This window comes from Carassius gibelio, chromosome A5 (genome assembly GCF_023724105.1).
Source record: "Carassius gibelio isolate Cgi1373 ecotype wild population from Czech Republic chromosome A5, carGib1.2-hapl.c, whole genome shotgun sequence".
NCBI lineage: Eukaryota > Metazoa > Chordata > Actinopteri > Cypriniformes > Cyprinidae > Carassius > Carassius gibelio.
Genome location: NC_068375.1, coordinates 672,778 through 698,094, shown reverse-complemented (window position 1 = coordinate 698,094; position 25,317 = coordinate 672,778). Strand labels below are relative to the sequence as shown.

Below are 25,317 nucleotides of genomic sequence, written 5' to 3'. Positions count from 1 at the left end.
TGTTAACCATGGATGTCGACTACAGTGTAGTCAACAGCGGAGCTCTTTTTGCAATGTTAAGGTTATTGTCCCAACAGAGCCAGCACAATTACAATCTTCTCGTTTTAAGAAGAAAATTAAAAAGAAGGAGGACAGCAAGGTTTTTGGCCATGGCGTTTTGTGGAGCAGTGTTAGCAACGTCGGTACAGAGAAACATGTGGGAGCAGAGTTGCAGCCAGGAGTGGTGGGATACTGATGTGAGTGGCTCTTCTCGTTCCCGCCTACTTCAACGCAGAATTAAGACGTTTGTAGCGCATCAATGACGTACGGGTCGGATACAGGTAGCCTGGCCATTCAGACGGAGGTCGCATTTCAAAAGATCGGATACGTATCGGATTCAGGACCACATACCCAAGTGGCCTGGGTCACATTTGAAAAGATCGGATCTGTGTCGTTCAGACTGTCATGAAAAGATCAGATACAGGTCGCATGAGGGCAAAAAAAATTGGGTCGTTTCAGCCTGCAGTGTGTACGTATAGCCTTTGTGTTCAAACTGTTGCTTTTTGGATCTAGTCCAGATCAGTGTTTGATGGCTGACCCTACAGTCTCCAAAATGTGATCCTATTAACTTACAATGTCATGCCTCTCTAACCAAGAGATTTGTTTTGTAAAGATTATTGTTGTTGTTACTATTACAATTTGGTAAAACATAATTGCTACAAATACTGTTGAATGAGCTGAGAGTTGAACATGGAACTCTACGTTTATCTTTTATACTAAAGTATACATTTTATATGCCTTTGTGATACTTATATTGAACTGTTTTCCTTGTTTATGTAGTCATGTTTATTTTGTAGCACAAGGCATTGATGACATTAGGAAAGAAAATATGAAAAAATAAATAAAGGAAAATGTAATAAACTGCTTTAAATTTTCCAGGTACAATAGATATCCTTAAAAGCAGTATTCAAGTAAGAAATTGAATAATAAGAATGTCCATGGTTTCTGATTAGTTAATCCTTGTCTAGCTGTTCCTCCTTAGTTCTCTCATTTACCAGGTGTGTACTCATAGTCCTGAATCTGTTCTATCCTTTGTCGGTTATTAGTTTGTGATATGTGCTGTATCAAGTCTCTGGTCTCAGTAAAGTCTATTTTGAATAATATATCTTAATTTGCTGTTCTCATTCCTTGACAGAGTGTTACAGAATAACAGAGCACAAGAAAAAAAATAAACCGAAAGGATGGACTCATCTGCATTATGTCTCCTCCTCAGACCATGGAGACGGATGGAGTATATCGGATGGTTGCTCCAGAACGGTGGCATCTCCCTCACAGTCAGCTAGCCCGACACACCAACAGGGCTCATTCAGGAACCAGAGTCAGAACCCACTGAAGCTGAGGAGACCAAGCACACTGATCAGTCCAACTTAAGCCAGAAGCGTACATGAACCTTAGAGATCTGTGGTCCATGGATTAAATTCCCACCCAAGGACCGACCTTCAAACCTTTGACTTATTTGCCAGTCCAATCCGGATTGTTAGAGGCTCCGGTCCCATTCGGAGATCTTCCTCCTCCAATGTCTTCATTAGTTTTCCTGGTCCCATCTCCTCCACTGGTTTCAACCAGTCCCCTGGATTCATCGGTCCTACTGGTGTCGTCCAGCTCCACAGCTCTCCGTCTGCTGCTAGCTCCTTGCTATCATCAGCCTCGCCTCAGGCTTCTTATCCACCAGCTCGGGATTGCACCAGTCCCCGGCTGCATTTCGGCTCTCCAGGCCAATGTCTCCACCAAGGCCTGTAAGTTCACTGGCTCCGCGCCACCTCTGCATTCATTTGGCTCCACCGAGGCCCGTCTGCACAAGGACTCCTCCTGGGCTCCCTCGTACATCCGGATAAACCATGGTCGGTCGTCACTTAGCTTCCACCACCTCATGAATACCCAGCTCCACCACAGGCACGCGAGCCAGCCGATCTCGCGACCAGTCCATCGATCTCTCTGCTCCGCTGGTTCCTCCATGTACCCTGGTCCCGCCTCCATGAATCGGCTTCAGGGTAATAAAATAAAATTCTCCAAGTTCCAGACCTTCACCAGCACCACGTCCTCCACCTAAGCCTCCACCCTCGATTTTATTTTCCTTCATCTACTGTTGTTGCATTAGATGCGTGCTGACGCTCACAAGTCTGGGGTAAGTATACAGTGTGCTGCTAACAGTCCCACCACGTCTACTCTGTGTGTTTCTCTGCACAGGCCCGGTGCACCCAGGACACGATCTTCCCAGATGTCCTTCACTCCGACGCCAGGACACCACTGACCCTGGCTGCATTCCACAGCCTCCTGCCTTCGAGATCTCCATCCGGAACTGCTTTGCTCCCCTCCGTGAGACAGGACGCGACGCTGTAATCATCAGAGACTCCATCGTCCTACACGTCCGTGCTACGTTAGCCGAAGGTAAAGTGCACACTCATTGTTTGCCTGTTGCTCGTGTTCTCAATGTTTCTGCGCAGATACCCACGATCCTGAAGGCCGACGAGAGCCCCAGAGCGGTCGTGCTTCACGGCGGAGTAAACGACACCACGCTGCGGCAGACAGAGATGCTGAAGAGGGACTTTAGCAGCCTGATCGAGACGGTTCGCAGCACGACGCCCGCGGCAATGATCATCGTGTCAGGACCACTGCCCACGTATCGACGAGGACACGAAAGGTTCAGTAGACTTTTTGCTTTAAATGAATGGTTGTTGTCATGGTGTAAAGAACAGAAACTGCTATTTGTTAGGAACTGGAATCTTTTCTGGTAGCGTCCTAGGCTGTTTCGCGCTGTTGGATTACACCCCAGCAGAATCGGAGCGGAGCTGCTTTCTGACAACATCTCCAGGACACTTCGCTCTATGTGACTAGTAAGACAATTCTCAGATAACTATTGTGATTAGTTTTGTTCCACCCGCTTAAATGATAAAAGTACTTGTGCTGTAAAAACTATTAAGACTGTGTCTGTTCCCCGAATAGTGAGGTCAGAATATAAATATAATGTTGCATCTTGAAAAAAATCTTATCGTAATTAAACCAGAAAAATGTAAAGTAAATGAACAAAAACAATTTTTTAAGTTTGGGCTCATAAATATTAGATCACTCACACCCAAAGCAGTTATTGTAAATGAAATTATTACAGATAATAGTTTTGATGTACTCTGCTTGACTGAAACCTGGCTAACACCAAATGATTATTTTGGACTGAATGATTTTTGAATGATTTTGGACACGTCAGAATGGTCGAGGCGGAGGTGTTGCAACAATATAGTATAGTGATATTCTCAATGTTGCCCAGAAAACAGCATACAGGTTTAACTCTTTTGAAATACTTCTGCTAAATGTTACACTGTCAGACATGCAAAAGAAATCTAATGTATCTCTTGCTCTGGCTACTGTTTATAGACCACTAGGGCCGTATACAGAATTCCTAAAAGAATTTGCAGATTTCCTCTCAGACCTTCTAGTTACAGTTGATAAGGCGCTAATCATGGGAGATTTTAATATTCACGTTGATAATACAAATGATACATTAGGACTTGCGTTTACTGACCTAATAAACTCCTTTGGAGTCAAGCAAAATGTCACCGGGCCCACTCATCGTTTTAATCATACACTAGATTTAATTATATCTCATGGAATCGATCTTACTGCTATAGATATTGTACCTCAAAGTGATGATATTACAGACTATTTCCTTGTATCGTGCATGCTGCGTATACTGTAACTGATATTAACCATATGTCCCAGCGTTACCATCTGGGCAGAACTATTGTTTCAGCCACCAAAGAAAGATTCACAACTAACCCGCCTGATCTATCTCAAATGCTATTTGTACCCAAAAATACACATGAATTAGATGAAATGACTGACAACATGGGCACTATTTTCTCTAATACATTAGAAGCTGTTGCCCCCATCAAATTGAAAAGGTTAGAGAAAAACGTACTGTGCCATGGTATAACAGTAATACTCACTCTCTCAAGAAAGTAACTCGTAGTTTTGAACGCAAATGGAGAAAAACTAACTTGGAAGTTTTTAGAATTGCATGGAAAAACAGTATGTCCAGCTATAGACAGGCTCTAAAAACTGCTAGGGCAGAGCATATACACAAACTCATTGAAAACAACAAATCCAAGGTTTTTATTTAGCACAGTGGCTAAATTAACAAATTACCAGACGCCACCTCATTCAAATATTCTACCAACGTTAAATAGTAATGACTTTATGAATTTCTTCACTGATAAAATAGATAACATTAGAAATACAATAGTGAATGTAGATTCTACAGCGTCTAACACTTCAGTTTCATCCATTGCACCCAAAGATAAACTGTAGTGCTTTACAACTATAGGACAGGAAGAGCTAAATAAACTTATCACTGTATCTAAACCAACAACATGCTTATTAGATCCTGTACCCACTAAATTACTGAAAGAGTTGTTACCTGTAGCCGAAGAACCGCTTCTCAATATCATTAACTCGTCGTTATCTTTAGGTCATGTCCCAAAACCATTCAAGCTGGCGGTTATCAAGCCTCTTATTAAGAAACCAAAACTAGATCCTAGTGTACTGGCAAATTATAGGCCTATTTCAAATCTTCCATTTATGTCTAAAATTTTAGAAAAAATTGCGTCTGCTCAATTGAGCACCTTCCTGCATAAAAATGATCTATATGAAGAATTTCAGTCAGGTTTCAGGCCCCACCATAGCACAGAAACTGCACTTGTTAAAATTACAAATGACCTGCTCCTTGCGTCAGATCAAGGCTGCATCTCATTTCTAGTCTTACTTGATCTTAGTGCTGCGTTCGACACCATAGATCATGACATACTCATAGATCGATTACAAAACTATACAGGTATTCAAAGGCAGGCTCTAAAATGGTTTAGATTCTACATGTCTGATCGCTACCATTTTGTTTACTTAAATGGGGTGTCATCTCATTTATCATCAGTAAAATATGGAGTGCCACAAGGATCCGTCCTAGGTCCCCTTCTATTTTCTATATACATGTTGCCCCTTGGTAATATTATTAGAAAATACAGAATTAGCTTCCACTGTAATGCTGATGATACTCAGCTATATATCTCAACGAGACCAGATGAAACTTCTCAATTGTCTAAGCTAACAGAGTGTGTTAAAAATGTAAAAGATTGAATGACAAATAATTTAATCCAATTAAATTCGGATAAGACAGATATATTAATTATTGGACCAAAAAACACCACACAGAATCTTGTAGATTACAATCTGCAACTAGACCGATGTACTGTTACTTCCTCTACAGTCAGAAATCTGGGTGTTATATTAGACAGCAATTTGTCTTTTGAAAATCATATTTCCAATGTTACAAAAACTGCATTCTTCCATCTTAGAAACATTGCCAATCTACGAAATATGTTATCTGTTTCTGATGCAGAAAAGCTAGTTCATGCATTTTTGACCTCTAGACTGGACTATTGTAATGCACTTCTAGGTGGTTGTCCTGCTTCATCAATAAACAAGCTACAGGTAGTCCAAAATGCAGCAGCTAGAGTCCTTACGAGGTCAAGAAAATATGATCATATGACCCCAATTTTACAGTCTCTGCACTGGCTACCTATTAAGTTCCATATCAGTTACAAATTATCATTACTTACCTATAAGGCCCTAAATGGTTTAGCTGCTGCGTACCTTACTAGCCTTCTACCACGCTACAACCCATCACGCACCCTAAGGTCACAGAACGCTGGACTTTTGGTAGTTCCTAGGATAGCAAAGTCCACTAAAGTAGGTAGAGCTTTCTCACATTTGGCTCCCAAACTTTGGAATAGCCTTCCTGATAAAGTTCGGGGTTCAGACACACTCTCTCTATTTAAATCTAGATTAAAAACACATCTCTTTCGCCAAGCATTCGAATAATGTATCTCTTAAATTGTGAGTGTAGTTGCATCTGATCAAATAATTTTTATTCATTAGCTTGGATTAAATTTAATCAATAATAATAATAAATTTCTACAATATTTTGATATTATGGGCCAGATTTACTAATAGCTTGCACCATAGTACTGTCAGGATTACTAAAGAAATGCAGTGATGAAAAATTGGGCACATTTTTTTTTGCAACTAACATTACTGCATATTTGTGGTAGTTTATATATTTTAACCCATTTTTGTGCTTGGCAATAATGCTGCTAGAAAATGCAGGATATGTTGGTCATTATGTGTCTGTGGATCAACAGCTCAACTTTACACTTCAGTCTACACTTTTATGGGATTTTGGACTCATGCTAATTTGACCTGTTTAGTAAATCTGGCCTTATATTCTCAATGACAACTCGCTACTGTTTTTACTAGTGTTGATGAATGTAATATTATTTTCCTACAGATGCAAAGGGAAATCTTGCACTAAAGCTGTTACCTGTTTTGCTTCTACCTCCACCCTACAAAATTGGCAGAAAAACAGTCCGACCCAGCAATGATGAAAGCAAAAAAGCTTTCATTGACATTCAGCCTGTAAGTCAGCCTGTAATTTACTTCAATCATTTAATGACTTCACCAGGTTGAATACACTACCATTCAAAAGTTTGGGATTGGTATGATTTTTAAAATGTTTTTAAATTAAGTCTCTTCTGCTTACAAAGGCATTTATTTGATCCAAATACAGCAAAAATAGTAATGTTGTGAAATATTGTTACAATAAATTAATATTTGCTATTGATTGAATAAACAGTTTCGAATGAATCCCCAACCCACCACCCATACCCACACCCCTGACACTCCCATTCTGTTTCACCTTTATTCATTTGCATTATCTGTCCTTTAGGTTGGAACAAATATGGAGTACCTCCAGCAGGCTGAAGCATCAAGACCTTACCCTTATGTCCTGTAACTTGAAAATGGACACATTGCGTCGCGGGCATTTGTCATCCTCGCAGGAGAAGCTTTGGAACAAAGCACTATTGTTTAAGGGGAAGTCGTGGACTAATGGTTAGAGAGTTGGACTCGCAATTTAAGGGTTGTGTGTTCGAGTCTCGGGCCGACAGGAATTGTAGGTGAGGGGAGTGCATGTACAGTTCTCTCTCCACCTTCAATACCACAACTTGGGTGCCCTTGAGCAAGGCATCGAACCCCCAACTGCTCCCTGGGCGCCGCAGCATAAATGGCTGCCCACTGCTCCGGGTGTGTGTTCACTGTGTTTGTGTGTGTGTTCACTGCTGTGTGTGTGTGCACTTGGGATGGGTTAAATGCAGAGCGTGAATTCTGAGTATGGGTCACCATACTTGGCTGAATGTCACATCACTTTCACTTCACTTCATTGGGACAGTAAATGTATGTTTCAAATCGTTTTATGTTTTTGATGTAAACTAACCGAAACATTGTTTCTATATTAGGGAGTTTATTCATAATATTTTTGAGTTGGAGGGAAGTGAATCCCCAACAGTGAAATTTTTGCACTGGGCACTACATTCTTGCAAGTAGATTATAAGAGGTTCTTTGAACAAACAGTGGTTCAAGAACACGAGGTAGCATTTTAGTTTAAGTTTTATTTGCACATGAGATTTTTGTTCTGTTTTTTTTTTTTTTTTGTATAAACAACTGTTTTATTGCTTGAGGAAGAGTATTACTTTATGCGTACTGATTATTATCAATTACATTTTTATGTAGAAATATTTTACTGCCAATACGTTGTATTTCATAGATTTATTTTTGTGTTCATTTTGTAGACTTAAAACAACAGGTCCATAATGTAGACTTAAAACAAATGTGCTTTGTAAGAAACAGTTCTTGAGGTAAATAATTTTAGTTTTAATTTCATGTGCTTATGGATTATTTAAAAATAAGTATTTATTTGTATATTTAAAAAAAATAACTTGAGGTTTTTTGGACTTAATGAATTTCATGAGCATTTGGATTAAAAATAATATGAATTATTTTTTAAATGTATTACTAAACCTTGTGGTTCTTTGGAGTTTATGAATTCAAATGTTTTTTTCTAAACATTTACAGTTTAGTAAAGTTACAGCGGCAAACCATAAAAATGAAAGAAATTGTTTTAAATACTGTTTATAAATGGAATTTTATTTTTTTTAGTTTTGTATGATCTCTTGAATTTTTGGTTGAGGTAAAGTGTAATTACAAAGTGTAATATGCTGAAAGTAAAATTAAGATAATACAATTTTGTCCTGTTTGTTTATTATGTGGTATATTTAATGTTAAAAGGAATAAAAATTCCTTTGAAAATATAACCCATTTATGAAATCAAATTAACCCATTATTTTTGTAAAAATAACCAATTTTTGGGTAGAAAAAAACAACCCATTTGCTGGGTTAAAATTAATAACCCAACTTCTTGGGTTAGTTTAACCCCATATGGGTTCTGTCCTATATTTACCCAGCAGTTGTGTTAAAAACAACCCAATTTGGGTTGTTTTTAACCCAGTGCTTTTTAGAGTGAACTAATTTTACTTTGTTGGATCAGCAGCTATGCTAATGATGTCTCTATTTTGTTTCTATGTTTTGCCACGGGATTTACATCCCGTGGTAACTAGGATTTACACAAGCTCCAGTCTGGATCCAGAACACCTGACAAGAGATGATGCTGACCCTCAGAGGACCCCAGATGATGCTAACCCTGAATCAACAAACAGAACTTACAATTATTGCTAGATGTGTGACTGCATCATATAATAACTATTAATTAATAATATTGATAGTTCATCGTCTAGCTGACTACGTCTTGTATTATTTATTTATTTATTTATTTTTTCTAAAATCCTGTCAAACGTGCACAAACTGACAGTCACCACCATAAGATACTACTAAATATTGTAGAAACATAATCTTCTGTAAAGTTGCTTTGTAACGATTTGTATTGTAAAAAGCGCTATACAAATAAACTTGAATTGAATGAATTGAATTGAAAAGTGTGTTAGTGTCCAGGTACAGAAACTGAATAATTAAATGTAAAATAGCACTGTAAAAATTAGTCCAATGAGGCAAAAACGCTGTAATATGGATGATAATTCCTTTGTTTACATTTCAGTTCTTCAGGGACAGTATTGTTTGTGTCTGTCATGGAATAACTCGCAGTCAGAAACTGCGTCTTGGTAGTAAAAAAAAAAAAAAAAGTGTCACTACAAAATGAGGTGATCCACCAAAAAAAGTGAAAGATAGGTGAAAGATTGTTGATTTGAATTCTGGTGCTCTCTCGTGACGCACCTGTAATCTGATGGAGGGTGTATTTAGCGATAGCCTTTTTCTGTCTTTATAAAAAAATTATATATGTGTGAGTGTGTTTTATGTTGAATGTGCCTGTATCTGCATGATTACCATCTGTTTGAGCACAAATCAGAACGCTATTACTGTATAATCAGAGCTATCAATGTGAACGCCATCTATATGAAAAGAGTGTGATTATTGACTGATTATGGCGCATATCTTTGATTACCATCTCTTTCACCTAGATATCACACTATAGAGACTGTGTCTGTTCCCCGAAATAGAAAATACAAAAAATGTCCCAACCAATTTAAGAGTAACAATTTAATTGAGGTTTAACAAGTAAAAACAGATGCAATACGGATAAACAAATGATAAAGCTTGGCTTATTGAATATCAGATCTCTTTCTACGAAAGCACTTTTTGTAAATAATATGATCACTGATCATAATCTGGATGTGTTCTGGTGTTCTGACAGAAATCTGGCTAAAACCTGATGATTACATTATTTCAAATGAGTCCACCCCCTAAGATTACTGTAATAAACATAAGACGCATCCTTAAGGCAAAGGGGGAGATGTTGCTTCAATTTATAACAAGGTTTTTAGGATTTCTCAGAAGGCAGGCTTCAAGTATAACTCGTTTGAAATAATGGTGCTTCATATAACATTATCCTGAGAAACAAATGTTAATGATAAATCCCCTATGATGTTTGTACTGGCACCATACATACCAGGGCACCATACAGACTTTACTAAAGAATTTGGTGATTTACAAAATCACTCGCCAAAACCGTGCAATTTGACATAATGTGCTTTTGTCGTTTGAAGTGCTACTGGCGCATTTGTCCTAAGCGGCTAGCCAGCATATGCGTTCAGCCTTTAAATGCACAGACATTTAAACTACCGGTATAACGTAACTGCATTTGATAATCACCTTCATCCAGTCTGTGTTGTTTCTCGAAATAAGTTATGACCGATAAAACTCTCTTTATATTCATTTAAACTAGAGTTAACTACCATTACTCCCTTACACAACTGCTTGTCAACGCTGTCACTGCCGTCAGTTGATGTTGCGGTCTGGTTGATTGTTCTTGTTGTGTCTCTATCAGGGTTGCCAGGTCTTCACAAGTAAACCCGCCCAAATACAAGAGGAGATCTGGCCCGCCAACTGAGCCTGCTTTCTTTGTTGTTTTTTCTCCATTCTGTCACCGATGGAGTTTTGGTTCCTTGCCGCTGGGATATTGTTGACTTGATGTTGCAAATGAATGCACATACACTATTTAAACTGAACAGAGATGACATCACTGAATTCAATGATGAACTACCCTTAAACTGTCATTTTGCATTATTGGCACACTGTTTTTCTAATGGATGTTGTTCAGTTGCTTTGACGCAATGTATTTTGTTTAAAGCACTATATAAATAAAGGTGACTTGACTTGACTATAACTGCCCATCAGCACATCAGCATGTGATTATTGACTATATGATTAGAATTCATTGTAAAAGCAGCATTTCTAGCAACCTCAGGATATTCTGAAATTGGCATACAAAGTTAAATCTCTGGACCCACTTCATATTAAGTGGCCTTAACTACTATGTACTTACATTTTAATTAATAATTTAGTACAATGTACTTATTGTGTACATACATGTTTTTACATTGTACTTGTATTAAAAAAAAAAAAAAACGACATGAAATTACATCTGTATCTAATTTCTGTAATTACATTTATAATTACACTGTTGACCCATACTTTATACCTTAACCCACCCTTAAACTTACCCATACCTCCAACCCTCTCCCTAACCTTACCCCTATCCCACCTCAATAGCAGCAAAAGTGTTTTAAAATACAATATGAACACAATAAGTACATTGTACTTATTTTTTAATGTAAGTACATAGTAGTTAAGGCCACCTGATATAAAGTGGGACCAAATCTTTTTTACTTTTCTTATTTATTTTTCTTCCTCAAATTATTCTTATTGTATCTTTCTAGTGCTCAAATAATATATGATATCTAAGTTTCTGTTAGATATCAGAAAAATGCAGTGGTATGTTTAATGACTAAAATAGTTTGTAGAACCCTTCAATACAGTTGGCAAATTGGTATTTATATATATATAAAAAAATGTAAAAAAAATAAATAAATAATATACAGTGTGGTAAAAAAAATTTCAAGGCACTTCAGTGTCTATAACTTAAATATTTTTCAGCATTACTGGTTGATAAATAAAACAGAGAAACAAAACAGGCTGGGTGAAGATAAATATTTCTAAGTAACACATTACTTTAAAACACATTACTCACATTACTTGCCCAACACTGGCTACTGCCCGGGGGTCCCACCGTACACCAGGTAGTGGAGCGCGTAGTAGTTGCCCGCTCTTTACGGGCCCTACCCCACCCTCCATGGCAGGCAGATGGCATGCGGATCCCCACCAACGCCAATGAGCTGGTGGAGGCAATCGAGCTGGCGGAGGCCACCCAACACCGGGAGGTTGGGGAGCAAGCGCCACCCTTTCCCCGAAGGGTGGTCCAGCAACGACGCATGCAGGAGGGCACCCAGTGATCAGAGAGCAGGCCCACGCTTCCCAGCCCACAGAACGAGCCCGTGCCCACCGAAGCTCCCCACTCCCCTGGGCAGGCTTCGCCAATGCCTCACTTCGTTGTGAGAAACGGCCTGCTTTACTGTGTCACGCAGCGAAGTGGGGAATAAAAAAACCTGCTGGTAGTCCCGCGGACCAAGACAGAAGTGGTGATGTTGGCACAGAAGCTGGCCCATCCCATGGCAGGCCACCTGGGGGCCCAGAACACCATCCAACGCATACGCGACCATTTCCACTGGCCGGGCCTGGAGGCCAAAGTCAAAAGGGACTCGAAACACATCCTGGTCATCCTGGACTACACCACCTGCTACCTTGAGGCCATTCCCCTCCGTAAGGCTACTGCAAAAGCCATCGCCCAGGAGCTGTTCCTGCTGAGTAGTTAGGTTGGCTTACCATCCCAGATACTGACTGACCAAGGCACCCCCTATATGTCCTGGGCAATGGCTGACCTCATTAAGCTCCTCCAGATCTAACAGCTCTGCACCACCGTGTATCACCCGCAAACAGATGGCCTGGTTGAGTGGTTCAACCTAACGCTCAAGCAGATGCTGCGTCGTGTGGCTGCCGAGGACAAACAGGACTGGGATAAGATGCTGCCCTATGTCCTTTTTGGTATCCGAGAGGTACCCCAGGCCTGCCACCAAGACACAGGTACAGGCCTTTTTGGAGTTGGCGAGAGTGTGTTCCACCGGGTAAAAGCAGCCCTCATGTCGGAGCCCGTGCTCAGAGCCCCCGACTTTAACTACCCTTCCTGTTGCAAACGGATGCATCCGATTCGGGTTGGGAGCCATCCTTTCCCAGGTCCTTGACGGCAAGGAACACCCGGTAATTTATATCAGCTGAAATCCGACCTCAGCGGAGCGACGGTACGCTGACCGCCGAGAAGGAGGCATTGGCCATCACAAGGGCGGTCATGGAGCTCCACTGTTACCTCCTCGGCCACCAGTTCACCCTGATCACTGACCACGCCCCTCTACAGTGGATGGCCCGAGCGAAGGACACAAATGCCAGGGTGACCAGTGCAAATCCAAAGCTTGTAGATTTTGAATTCAGGCATATAAAATTAAACCTTTTTAAACTAAATGCCTGGCCTGGCGCCAGCCTGGCTGGATTTAAATTATTTATGACAAGACATTCCAGAGTCACGTGAGCAGCCTCAAAGGAGAAACTAAACTCCCACATTCAAACACACACACACAAACTTTTCTTTAAGCTCTTTATGTAAATCCTTCATAATATGTATTTTGAATATGTTTGTGCATTGCATAAAATGGTTAATCCTTGTTATGCGAGGATTATAATTAGCTGACTTGTAAATTGGAAATGTTTCTCTTAATTTGAATGTTATAGAATAGAATCATGAGTTGTAACTCTACCCCCTTAGCAGCTCATACAACTTTATGATCCCACTGGGAAACAGGACAGGAAAAGCCAGCCCAACCTTCTCTCAATGTATTCCAAACTATTCCCTTTTCTCAATGTATTCTAAATGTATTAAGTATTGCTTTTTGGTGCATTAGATGTTTTCCATAATCAAAAATTTAACTTTAAATGTGTGTAATTCTGCATATGAATGTAACGTCGTGTTTCTATCAGTTATATATGTACTTTTTGGTGTCTTTGGAATTGTCATGTTGTGACCCAACTATCCACCTATATGCAAGGAGTGTAAAATGTATTAATCTGGAATTACGAACTTGCTGGAATATCACTGCTGAAATCTTATAAACCAGAACTTATTAGAGTGGGTGTTTCCCCAGAGACAAAGGAACTTTTTCCCGCTTCAGATCGCGGACGTTCATTGGTTGTTCACGCGAACAGAGGCGTGAACCAGTCGAGCTATAAGAGCTGACCCAGGAAGTTCCTCCCCCTCTTCTGCTCTTCTCTTCTCTTCTTCTCTGGCTCTCTGACCCCGCTCGTCTTTCTTCGCGGCCTTGGTCTGCTCTCCTATCGGTCTGATCTCAGCACGACGGCTGAGAGAACAGCCGTTCTCATGGCTCCTTCGGGAGCTTTCATCTCCATTGTTTTCTTTTCCTTACTAAGTTTATTCACCTATTCGCCTCTCCACATGAGGAAGACGAATTCTGAAACATTGCTTTGTTGGACCTTTCGTATATCGCGCGATTCCCGCAACAGCCCCGGAAGACACGAATGAACACGCCTAGCTACAAAGACCACGCTCACGCTGCTCCAGCGCATGCTGGTCTGGCGAGTCTCAAAAGACCAAGCTCACACGCACGCGGGTCCCATGCAAGTATCATTCTCTATGGAGATTTAAATGCTGCTTAAAGTTTGTCTATTACCTTTTCAAGGTATTTATTCGTTGTTGTCTTTCAAGGGTTACTGTCTGTGAGTTTGCATAGCTGAGCTTATTCTGTGATCACGCCTAACTCTCTCTCATCCTCTCTCACTCATTCTCTCTCACTCATTCTCTCTCTCCCTCATTTGGATTCCGTTATGTCTTGTACAAAGTTTACTGTCTGTATTGTCGTACGCGTATTTACTCTGTGTGATTTGTAGTTTGATGTATTATTAGTTCAATGATTAAAAACCAATATATATTCACGATTGCATCTAGCGCTCACATTACAAGTCAATGAAATGTCTGGGCCCGTATTCATAAAGATTCTAAGAATCCTCTCAGAAAACTCTTAATTTAGCTTAAAAACTTTTATGTAGGAGTCTTAGCTTAAGAGCAATTCAGGACCGATCTGAGAGCAACTCTGAGTAAGGCGGGGTTAACCCCGTTGCTATGTATGACACAATCTTTTGAAGACTGTGATTGGTTGGTTGTCCAAGAAGGAAAAAAAGAGTGATTTTAAGTATAGGGTCTATTCTAATTCTCACTTTGAATTTACATGCGTAATTTTTCCTATTTGACCGTTCTCTCTCTCTCTCACACACACACATTATATGTCTGTATATAAATCCTTTTTTTATTTTCCATGCTTTTAATTTCCTATAAGGTATTTGATTGGCTTAGAATGATAAAAATCGTTGCACTCTTTCCAATTACAGTGACTGTTGTCCTATTTAAGTGGTGGTTTGAATGTTGGTTTTAATGTATCAAGCATGGTATCAAAACCAAGAAGGGCGAGAAAGCCAAACTGGACAGAGGAACAGTGTTTACTGTTAGCCCAGTTAGTGGATGAACACAAGGCCATTCTTAAAGGAAAATTCGGGCCGGGTGTCACAGCAAGGGACAAGAAGCAGACATGGGAGCATACAGCACAAACTATTAAAGGTTCATTCCCCCTGCTTGTGGTCACCTATAAGCCGGCTATATTCATAAATGCAGTTTTTTGAGCCTGCAAGGTGGGAATGTCCAGTGAAACGAAATTAACTGCGACACAATAGGATGTTCTGAAAGTGACCCAAGTCATCACCGGTTGCCAAATATCGTAATGTAGTGATTACTTTAATTTCTGGCGCTATGGCATTTCTGCGCTGTGTCGGAGAAGTTAGCTCGTCTCTAATAAGATCAGTCACAAACATGATTGCTGCACAATCTAGGCAAGAAAAAGGCAAGTTTATTTATATAGCACATTTCGTACACAATGGTAATGCAAAGTGCTTTACATAAAAGAAAGTTAAATAATCATGAAGAAAAATAATAACAAAAATAAAACGAGCAATTTTAAAACTTTTAAAATGATTAATTAAAATGAATTTAAAAACAGTTAGAAAATGTGATAGTGTCTATCTAATCTATAGCGTCTTATTAACTCGCTGTCATCCACTGTCTGTAACACATTTCTTCTGCCTCTTTGTCTTTCTGCCATTTTCTCCTCTGCTAAAGAAACTCTTAAGTCTCTTAAAAGTCCTCATCTGTGCTCCTAACAAGTTTGACCTTAAGACCTCTTTTAAGGGTTAAGATGCTTTCTGAATTACTTTTTTCTTTACTAGGATTTTTTCTTTAATTTTAAGAGTAAACACCCACATTTCTAAGAATTTTCTTAGAATTTTGTCACTAGGAGCTACTTTTTGCATTAAGATTCTTTATGAATACGGGCCCTGATCTTTAGCTACAAGCTCTTTACTTTTAGTAACGACATTTTATAATGATAGGATAATGTTTTCATGGCCAGAGAATATTTTTTCCTTGAATTATAAGAAGTGATAACTTTATTGAGAATTGATAAGTTAATCTTACAGCCATTTGCTGGACAAACCACTGTTTGATTTGTGGTAATTTACAGTAAGAGATATCACTATAATTGATATGAAGAATGGAATATTGACATGTTAATGAATAAATTACAGTGCCTTGTAATGAGCTATTTTTCATCTTCAATAATTTTAATGTAACTGTCATATGAGATATATATATATTAATCATATTCCTGATTAATTATTCAAATTCCCTATATATCATTTAAACCAACAATGTATAATTATATATATATATTATAATATATATATATATATATATATTATTATTATTATTATTATTATTATTATTATTATAACAAATGACAAAACAAATAAAGGCACTGTTTTCACATTTTTTCTTAATCTGTTTTCTATTTAAAGTAAAATATGTAAACGTGCAAAGACTGAAATGGCTCAAAGCTATACAATGGTGCTTCTGTTTCAGACAACGCAAAATTCTACAGGCTGTGGTAGATTTGAGTGCAATTCAGTTTGTTTGTAAGGGGTAGACATGGCATTACTGGGTTCTTGGATTCTTTATTTCATGAAGATGAATTAGTAATTTAAAATCAAATATAGTTAGGGAACAAAAAGGGGGGGGGGGGTTGACTCACCAGAGTATTGGCTGCAATGTAACCATGAGCGGATTTATCTGGAAACATAAACATTCCATTAGTCAGAATTTTTGTAAACATAACTTGCATGATTATTTTTAATTAGGTACAAATGTAGAAAGGTCAGACATGCCATTCTTAAGGATGATTTATACTTCTGCATCGGACCTACGCTGTACGCTACGCGACGGTTTTCATTTATACTTCTGCATCGTTGTCCTTGCCAACATGCAATTACACATGCAAACCGCTAGAATGCAGTGTCCACAGGCATGCTGATTGTGTAACCAACAGTATTAAGGCAAAAGATGAAGAAGAAGCTGCAGCAGTGATGGCTGCTAATAAAAAAATGACTTATTTTGCAGCTTGAGTTGTAAAATACCCATGAACAGACAGATAATTTATTTAAAAAAAAAAACAGGAGAAGACATCTTTGCTTTCACATGTCGCAAGCAGAAATGAGCATGAGGAAATGCGGCGCTACATAAACATAGGTACAGCGTAGTTTTGATGCAGAAGTATAAATTAGCCTTTATAAAACTGCCAATTCTGCTGAAAATTTTCAGGACTTCTTTAAAAAAATATTAATTGCTGATTCTCTGCTCACATGTTTTGTTACCTTCAAGGAGTTTGAAGGTTACTAAAAAAAAAATTTGTTAACTGCCTCTCAGCAAATATCTAGCAAAATACTGCACAACATAATTTCATTTACAGTTTTTATTATTGTTGTCTGTGCCAAATACAACATTTTTTTAAATTGATCAATATGATCTGAACTACTTCATTATATACTCAATTTGACATATGGGTCAAAGACTAAAAGGGGTTCCCTATTTGACATTGTCTTGGATTGCTGACACAGGGGGTCGCACTTAGGAGCCCAAAACACCTATGATACTTTAGAAAAGGCCAATGAGATTTGGTAAGTGGAATTTGCATGCACCACTCCCCCGTACACATGGGTATAAAAGGAGAGGGCATGCATCCACTCATTCAGACTTGGAGACAAGCAAGTGCTACAAGCTCATCCTATTCACCTTGTGGAAATGTTTGTATCTGGTAGAACGGTGCATTTTAGAGGTTCCTCTCCCTACAACATACAGATAATTGCTAATTGCTCCCCTGGGCTCTTAAAAAAAAAGAGAAGTTTCCAAAAAAAAAAAAAAAAAGAAGAAGGTAAACACAGAAGGTTCGTGTAGTTGTAAAACTACTTTTCCATCTCTGTGTTTCTGAGTGCAGTCTATATTTGTCAACATCAGATTGCCATGATATCTACCTCGTGTCAGTTTAAATGTAGATTAAAGACCCATCTCTTTAATTTGGTATACAAATAACACACTAACACATTCCCTCTATTCAAATCCATGAAAGGGTGTTTAGGCTGCATTTAATAGGACAACCGGAACACTTCCAATAACACACAATGTACTTGCTAGATGAACCCCAGAGAGAGATCCCCAGTGAAGACCTTGTCTCCTAGACAGCCACCAGGGGACAAGACCACAGGAACCAGATGAGTCCTCTGCACAATGTGTCTTTGCTGCAGCCTGGAATTGAACTTCTGGTTTAGTCTGGCAAGAGGAGAACTGTCTCCCTGACTAAATCATTCTGTCACCGATGGAGTATTGGTTCTTTGCTACTGTTGCCTCTGGCTTGCTTAGTAGGAGACACTTTATATGCAGCGATATCACTGACTTGATTGCTTAGATATTATTTAAACTGAACTGAGCTGGACAATGACATCACAGAATTCAGTGATGAACTGCCTTTAGCTGAAAATGTACTTTTCTACTTTGTCATTTTGCTTTATTGACACACTATTTTTCTATTTAATACTGTAAAGTGATTTGACACAAACTGTATTGTTAAAATTACCATATAAATAAAGGTGACTTGACTTAACCTTGTGTGTCAAGGACTAACGCATGCTGAGAAACCTTTTATGAATATCTTAAGTCTTCACTGCGAGAACTTGACAAAGCCAACATTGCATTCTTGACTCTCTTTTTTAATTCAGAGAAGACACCTCAGATTCTGGTATGTTGGTTTAAAGTGTGACTCCCAGCCACACACTGCCCCAGTGCTCTTCTTCCTGAAAGTTCACGAAGAGATCAAAAAATCATGGAAGGCACCTTTCACTGCTCAGCCATGCTGCACATGCTCCTCCACATTTGCTACTTTCAACTGTGGGGTGGCACAGGTGTACACAGAGGTTCCCCAAGTGTAGTGTAAGACCTGTTCTTGCAAAACACTGCTCCTTCCCCTGGTGGCACTTCTGTTTTTGTTTCATATGCTCCACCTAAGAAACCTCTGTGTGCCCTTTTGTTTTTATTTTGCTGCTGTCCCAAGGGGAAGCAGTGCCCAAATTTTCAAGAAAGAGCAGCTTCACACTTCCTGGGTCAAACAACCCCCAAACACCTTGCCTTCCCAACCCATCAGTAACTGCTCAGGTTGATGCATACATTGCCATGTGAAAGTATTAATATCCCTTCTTTTTTCACATTTTATGTTGCTGCCTTATGTTAATAAATACTCTAAATCACTTTTTCCCCACATGAATCTACACTCCTTACACCAAAATGGCAAAGCAAAACACAGGTTTTCAACGTCTTTGCATATTTGTAAAAAAAAAAAAATCTATATATCTAGGACTTAATTTAGCTTAGGAGCATTCATATTGATTGTAGATGTTACTACATTTCGAGTGAAGTTAACCTGGTCAAATTAAATTTGGATTTAATTTGGAAAGGGACACACTTCACAATGTAAGGTTTAACAGCTGAAAATGCATTTCAGAGTAAAAACCAAGCCTCGAGTTCAAAATAGCTGCCTGTAGAGCTCAAAAACAGGATTACATCAAGCCACATATCTGGGGAAGAGTACAAAAAAAAATTCTGCTGCATTGAAGGTTCACAGAAGCATCTAGTCTCCATTACTCTTAGTGGAAGATAAAACAGGACTCTTCCTGGAGCTAGCCAAACTGAGCAATCAATGGGGAAGGGCCTTGGTTAGACTGCTGATCAAGAACCTGATCGCCACTTTAGCTGAGTTTATGATCACATGTAGAGATAGGAGAAACTTACAGAATGACAAACATCACTGCGACACTCCACCAGTCCAGTCTTTATGGAGATGTGGCCAAACACAATTCTCTGCTCAGTGACGATACATGGAAAAACACACTTGAAATTTGCACACAAAAAACAAAAAACAAAACATACATAAATAAAAGAAGGACCTAAATAACCCTAAGATTGTGTGAAACAAGATTATTTGGTCTGATGAACCGCAATTCCAAGCATCATGTTTTAAGGAAACAGGCACTGTTCGTTACCTGCAGAGTAGCATCCCAAAAGTAAAGTGTGCTGGTAGCAGCCTCATGCTGAGGGGCTGTTTTTCAGCTGTAGGGACTGAGGCACTTGTCAGAGTAGAAGAAATGCTCAGTGCACCAAATTATTTAGATAGCCTTAATGAAAATCCAGTCCAGAGCATACAGAACCAAGGCAGAAAGTTCACTTCAGCACTGGCTTCGAACTGGTATGGGACCATGGCATGCATCGAGTGGCAATAATTTCTATACCTTCATGCCTCGGACAGACATTTCTATGTGCAGGGGTTGTCATAGAACAAGTGTTCAGTCATATTGTTGTCTCAAGAAACGTATCCAAGTCAGACACACAGCCTCATGCTCCTGGATAGAATATCAAGTGAGTATATGCCTCTATACACTAATCCTGGCCCTGCTGAGGTTTCGGCTGTTGATTTAGAGCAAGCACATTTTGGTCTGGATGGATCAAATAAACAGTGGTTTAATCTCATCTCGCATGTAACATCTCTCCAACCATCTCTTCCTTTAGAGTCAGTAGCAACTGAAGTTACTGCGGTCCACTCCTATTCCAGGCAAGCTCAATCCGGCAGTGGATCAGCTATCTCAAGAGGAGAGTGTATACTCCACTCATGGGTGGTCCAGCTGATCTGATTCAGCAAAGCACAGGTAGACTTGTTCACTTCCTAAAATTCATCCTACAAACACCAATGTGACTGACAAATAGGGAATATAATTACAATTGTAACCTCAATTCCTTGTTGGGCGCAACAAGATATTGTGTCCCTCCTGCCACTGAACTACCCACTGAATGTCTGGGACATGCTCTTGGCTCCTAACCATTTACCTGAATGAGTGAATGGATGTCCCTTCATTTTTATATCTGTGTGTATGGGTGAGCAGTGCATACAAATTCCATTTGTCAATTCTCATTGACCTTTTCTGAAATATCAGGAGTTTTTGGCTCTCTCAAGTGCGAACCCTAGTCTCCGTAATTCAACCCAACAATGTTTTCAACCAAAACATTGTCAAGCATCAGAGAAAACAGCTTTATTTATTTATTTGTTAACTTAGAATGTGTCCTGGTTAATTATTTATTTACTATTAGTATTATTAATATTTTGGATCAAAAATCATGACGATCATACATTTTTTACAAAGATTTACAGAAGACACCAACTAAAATGTCATATTGTAAAGTGAAACAATTTATATACAAAAAACATCTTTACAGGTGTATTTAGAACAAAAATAAGATGACATTAAACTATATTTAATAATCACTGTACAACCCCCAAATTAATTAATTGCAGTAACTAATTGTAGCTGACTCAAGTTGTTGTTTGTTTGTGGGTCTTTCTGCCTTTAGTTTTCTCTTCAGCAAGTGAAATGCATCCTCAATCAGTTTAGATCAGAAGATTGACTTGGCCAAAAACTCCTGGGCTGCTTTTGCTTTGTGTTTTTGGGTCACTGTCCATTTGAACTATGAAGCACAGTCCAATCAACTTTGTTGTATTTGGTTAAATCTGGGCAGATGGTATATCCCACTCTCATGAAGTTTTCGCTTTATTGTAAACTTTGATGATGACGCCTACTTCCTAGAGAGTGTTCACTTGGCTGGATGTTGTGAAAGGGGTTTTCTTTATCATGGAAAGGATCCTCTGATCATCCACAACTGTTGTCCTCCATTGATGTTCAGGCCTTTTTATGTTGCTGAGCTCAACAGTGCATTATTTTTTTTCTCTCAGAGAGTGCCAAAGTGTTGATTTGGCCACTCCCAATGTTCCTGCTATCTCTCTGATGTATTTGTTTTGTTTTTGAAGCCTACCAATTGTCTTTTTCACTTGCATGGCGCGCTCCTTTGACCACATGATGTGGGTACACAGCAGCGACTTCCAAATGCAAATTGTACACTTGGAATCAACTCCAGATCTTTTACCTGCTTAATTGATGTAGAAATAGCGAAGGAGCAATCCTTCATCACCTAGCCACCTGTTCATGAAATAGTTTATATATATATATATATATATATATATATTTATGCTAGTGTCAGTTTATATATATGTATCGACCTAACTGTACGATCACTTTTTGAAATATATTTTAATAAGAACAGGTCAGAATGTTTTTGCATTTTTACATTAATATTTCTGTTAAACTGAATGTCTTTGACTCTCTCTCTCTCTGTCTCTCTCTCTCTATATATACATCTTCTCTGAACTAAACATATATTTTATTACTTATTGATCTATTACAATTCATGGAAAGATTACAAATAACAGGGGTGGCCAGGCTTCAATCCTGGGTGGCCACATCCACCACATACTACGTCCCTGCATACATGTGCATGTGTATTTGTTTGGGTGTGTGTGTCTCACCTCCTGATGTGAAGCTCATGTATTTCTGGTTGTTGACTGTCTCTTTGGAGTCGTAGAACTTGAGAACATCTATTACAGCCTGAGGGTTTTTCTTCTGTTCCAGCTTAGTAATATTAGAGGTTTGCAATAACCGAGCCCATTGCTCTGGAATACCCTGTGTATGTGTGCATTGGAAACAGACAAAATGGACAATGGAGTAAATCATACATGTCTTTTACATGCCAACCAGGCTTTGTGAAACTGTCAACAATATTTAAAACATTTACATATTCCAGACTGTGATATCAGTGGCAAAGTGTGACAAAAACATGAATTTGCAACAGTATTTTAAAAACTATGGTACAACCAGAGACAGACATTACATTATCTACATGCTTATAGGCCATTCACATGGGATACATTCTTGCAAGCAAGTGCAATGTACTTGAATATTTTTAAACAGCTAAAAAAATTATATATTTATCAATTGCAATTTGGATAAAAGTGTCTGCCAAATGCATAAATGTAAATGTATTGTATAACATCTGCTTGTAATGCTTTTTAATTATTTTCAATGAAAATGTGAAGAATTTGACCTAAGGTTAAGCGATGGGTGATATTATATTCATAACGGGTTTATAACTTATTTCAGCATATTCAGTCAGTAAACAACATGTGTAGAACTAATTAAAAACCAAAGAAACAAATTAGGATCAAGAACACAGGCAAATAACCATAGGGATTACCGATTTAAAACACAACAAACAGGCAGATCTAAATATAACTGTTAGAATTGAATTAGCAAAAAAATGTGTGTTGATAACGATTAGCTGTGGACATTTTTAATTGGTATGGATTAATCTATCAAACAATCACACAGAAGAAAAAAATGTGACAACAGTCTATGTCGCTAATAAGTCAGCTTGCTCTGTATGTCTCTGTATAAATGATTGGCACAGCTTCATTCAAAGACAGAAGACGGTGCACTCATATTACTTATGTATGGGAAAAAAGTGCAACGAGAAATATCAAGCCATTTGGTGCATCTAAATACACATTCTATCCATCTTACATAGTATTCAAACTTAGAATGAATGTGCTCCAATTCATAGTATGTAGAAATAAGTGTGGTCTACTACTTTTTCCATGGAGATCCAAGCACACTCCAGCAACTAATAAGGCAAGAATGAATCGCCATCAGTCAGGATTTGGCTCAGAAGTTAATATCCAGCATGCCAGAGCAAATTGCAGAGGTTATGAAGAACAAGGGTCAACGCTGTAAATACTGATTCATTATATTTTTGCCAATAAAAGAAGCGTATGATATGCTTATCATTGTTTTTCAGTATACCATAAAAAAGGGGAAAAATAATCTACAAATACTAAAGCCGCAACTTGGCAAAACACAAAATTTATGTCACTGCCAAAACTTTTGGCCATGACTGTATATATAATTTTATTCACATTATATTTAATCTGCAACAACATTGTGGAAATGTATACTGATAAGTTAGGTCATTAAAATTTAAAGTGCATCATTATGCAAAGTTCTCGGCCTGAAAGAGGCAAAAAATCAACATGCTGCATTATTCCTCTCTGATATGGTAGAAAATTAAATTAAACAAAATGTGGAGTTTATTAACTTGTGAAAAGATAATTGTCAGGGCAGATCAATGGTGATGGGATGCGTGTAACTAGGTGGTATTAAATTACATGTTTTGATTTTGCTGCCACACAGTCATGTGGTTCATGGAGTTCTCAGTAGTTCCAAACAACTTCGAGCTGCCAAACAATTTAAATAGGTTTAAGTAATTAGATAGCAGTTTCACTATATTTACAATTTGTGGTAAATATTAACACATAATGTGCATTGATTACTATGTTGACTACACATTACAGTAGCATTTTATTCTGAGGAGTAATAAAGAAACAACTTTAATATGTTCCCATACTCATTGGCAGTCAAATGTGACAGAACACCTTTGTAAAAGGGTTGACGAGACCCGAGACTAGCAGATCCATATGCAAGGCTTTATTAAGAGATGTGGTCATAAACAGGTGTGGGTCAAACAATGGCAATCAGGTATAAACACAGGTAAAACAAAAAGCAATCCTTGAACAAGCGTTGGTCTTCGATAAGCAAACAATATCCAGAGGGGTAAACAAGAGGTGGAGTCCAACGAAACAAGCAGTATTCCAGGTGAGGTGAGAACACAGTCCAAAACAGAAGACAAAGGCTTAATCCAATACACAAAAGGCAGAAGGTCAGGAAACAAACTAAGACGAAAGCTACTTTACGGAGTCACTCTTAGTTATCTATAGGAGAGTGAAAAGCACTAAACAATACTCCAGTGTGTGAGAAGAAGTCCAATGCTTATAAAGCATGTCTAATGATTGTGCTGTGCGTTTGTGAGATTGTTATAAAGTGAACTTGTGATTGGTGCAACGGATCATGAGAAATGTAGTCCAGGGTGTACGGTGTGGTGTTAAAGTCTGTATGGTGAATTAACGGCAGTTCAAAGACCGGGCCATAACATGGCACTTGAACAGCTGCTGGATCCTTGTTCGGCCGAGTATTCTGTAACGGGGCTGACAAGACGTGAGATGTGGGGATCCATATGAAAGGCTTTATTAAGAGACGTGGTCATAAACAGGCGTGGTTCAAACAATGGCAATCAGGTATAAACACAGGTAAAACTAAAAGCAATCCTTGAACAAGCGTTGGTCTTTGATAAGCGAAAAATATCCAGAGGGGTAGACAAGAGGGGGAATCCAATGAAACAAGCAATAGTCCAGGTGAGGTGCGAACCCAGTCAGAAACAGAACACAAAGGGTTAATCCAATACACAGAGGCAGATGGTCAGGAAACAAACTAAGGCAAAAACTAGAAGTGACTCCATAAAGTAGCTATTTTTAGGACAGTGATAAGCATTAAACTATACTCTGCAGTGCATGAGAAGAAGTCCAATGCTCATAAAGTGTGTCTAATGATTGTGCTGTGTGTGTGCAGGTGTATGGTGTGACTGTTATCAGGTGAACTTGCAATGGA

General features: G+C 38.7%; 1 protein-coding gene across 3 annotated transcripts in view; it reads right to left on the bottom strand.

Moving 5' to 3' along the window:
- Positions 1-25,317, bottom strand: part of LOC127988382 (serine/threonine-protein kinase PAK 3) — a 286,343-nt gene that overhangs the window by 223,265 nt on the left and 37,761 nt on the right. For all 3 annotated transcript variants that reach the window (XM_052591128.1, XM_052591145.1, XM_052591137.1), the window contains 2 exons: positions 22,290-22,443; positions 16,587-16,624 (listed from right to left, as the gene is read on the bottom strand). In XM_052591128.1, the coding sequence (XP_052447088.1) occupies positions 16,587-16,624; positions 22,290-22,443 (192 nt within the window). The remainder of the gene's footprint in view (positions 1-16,586; positions 16,625-22,289; positions 22,444-25,317) is intronic.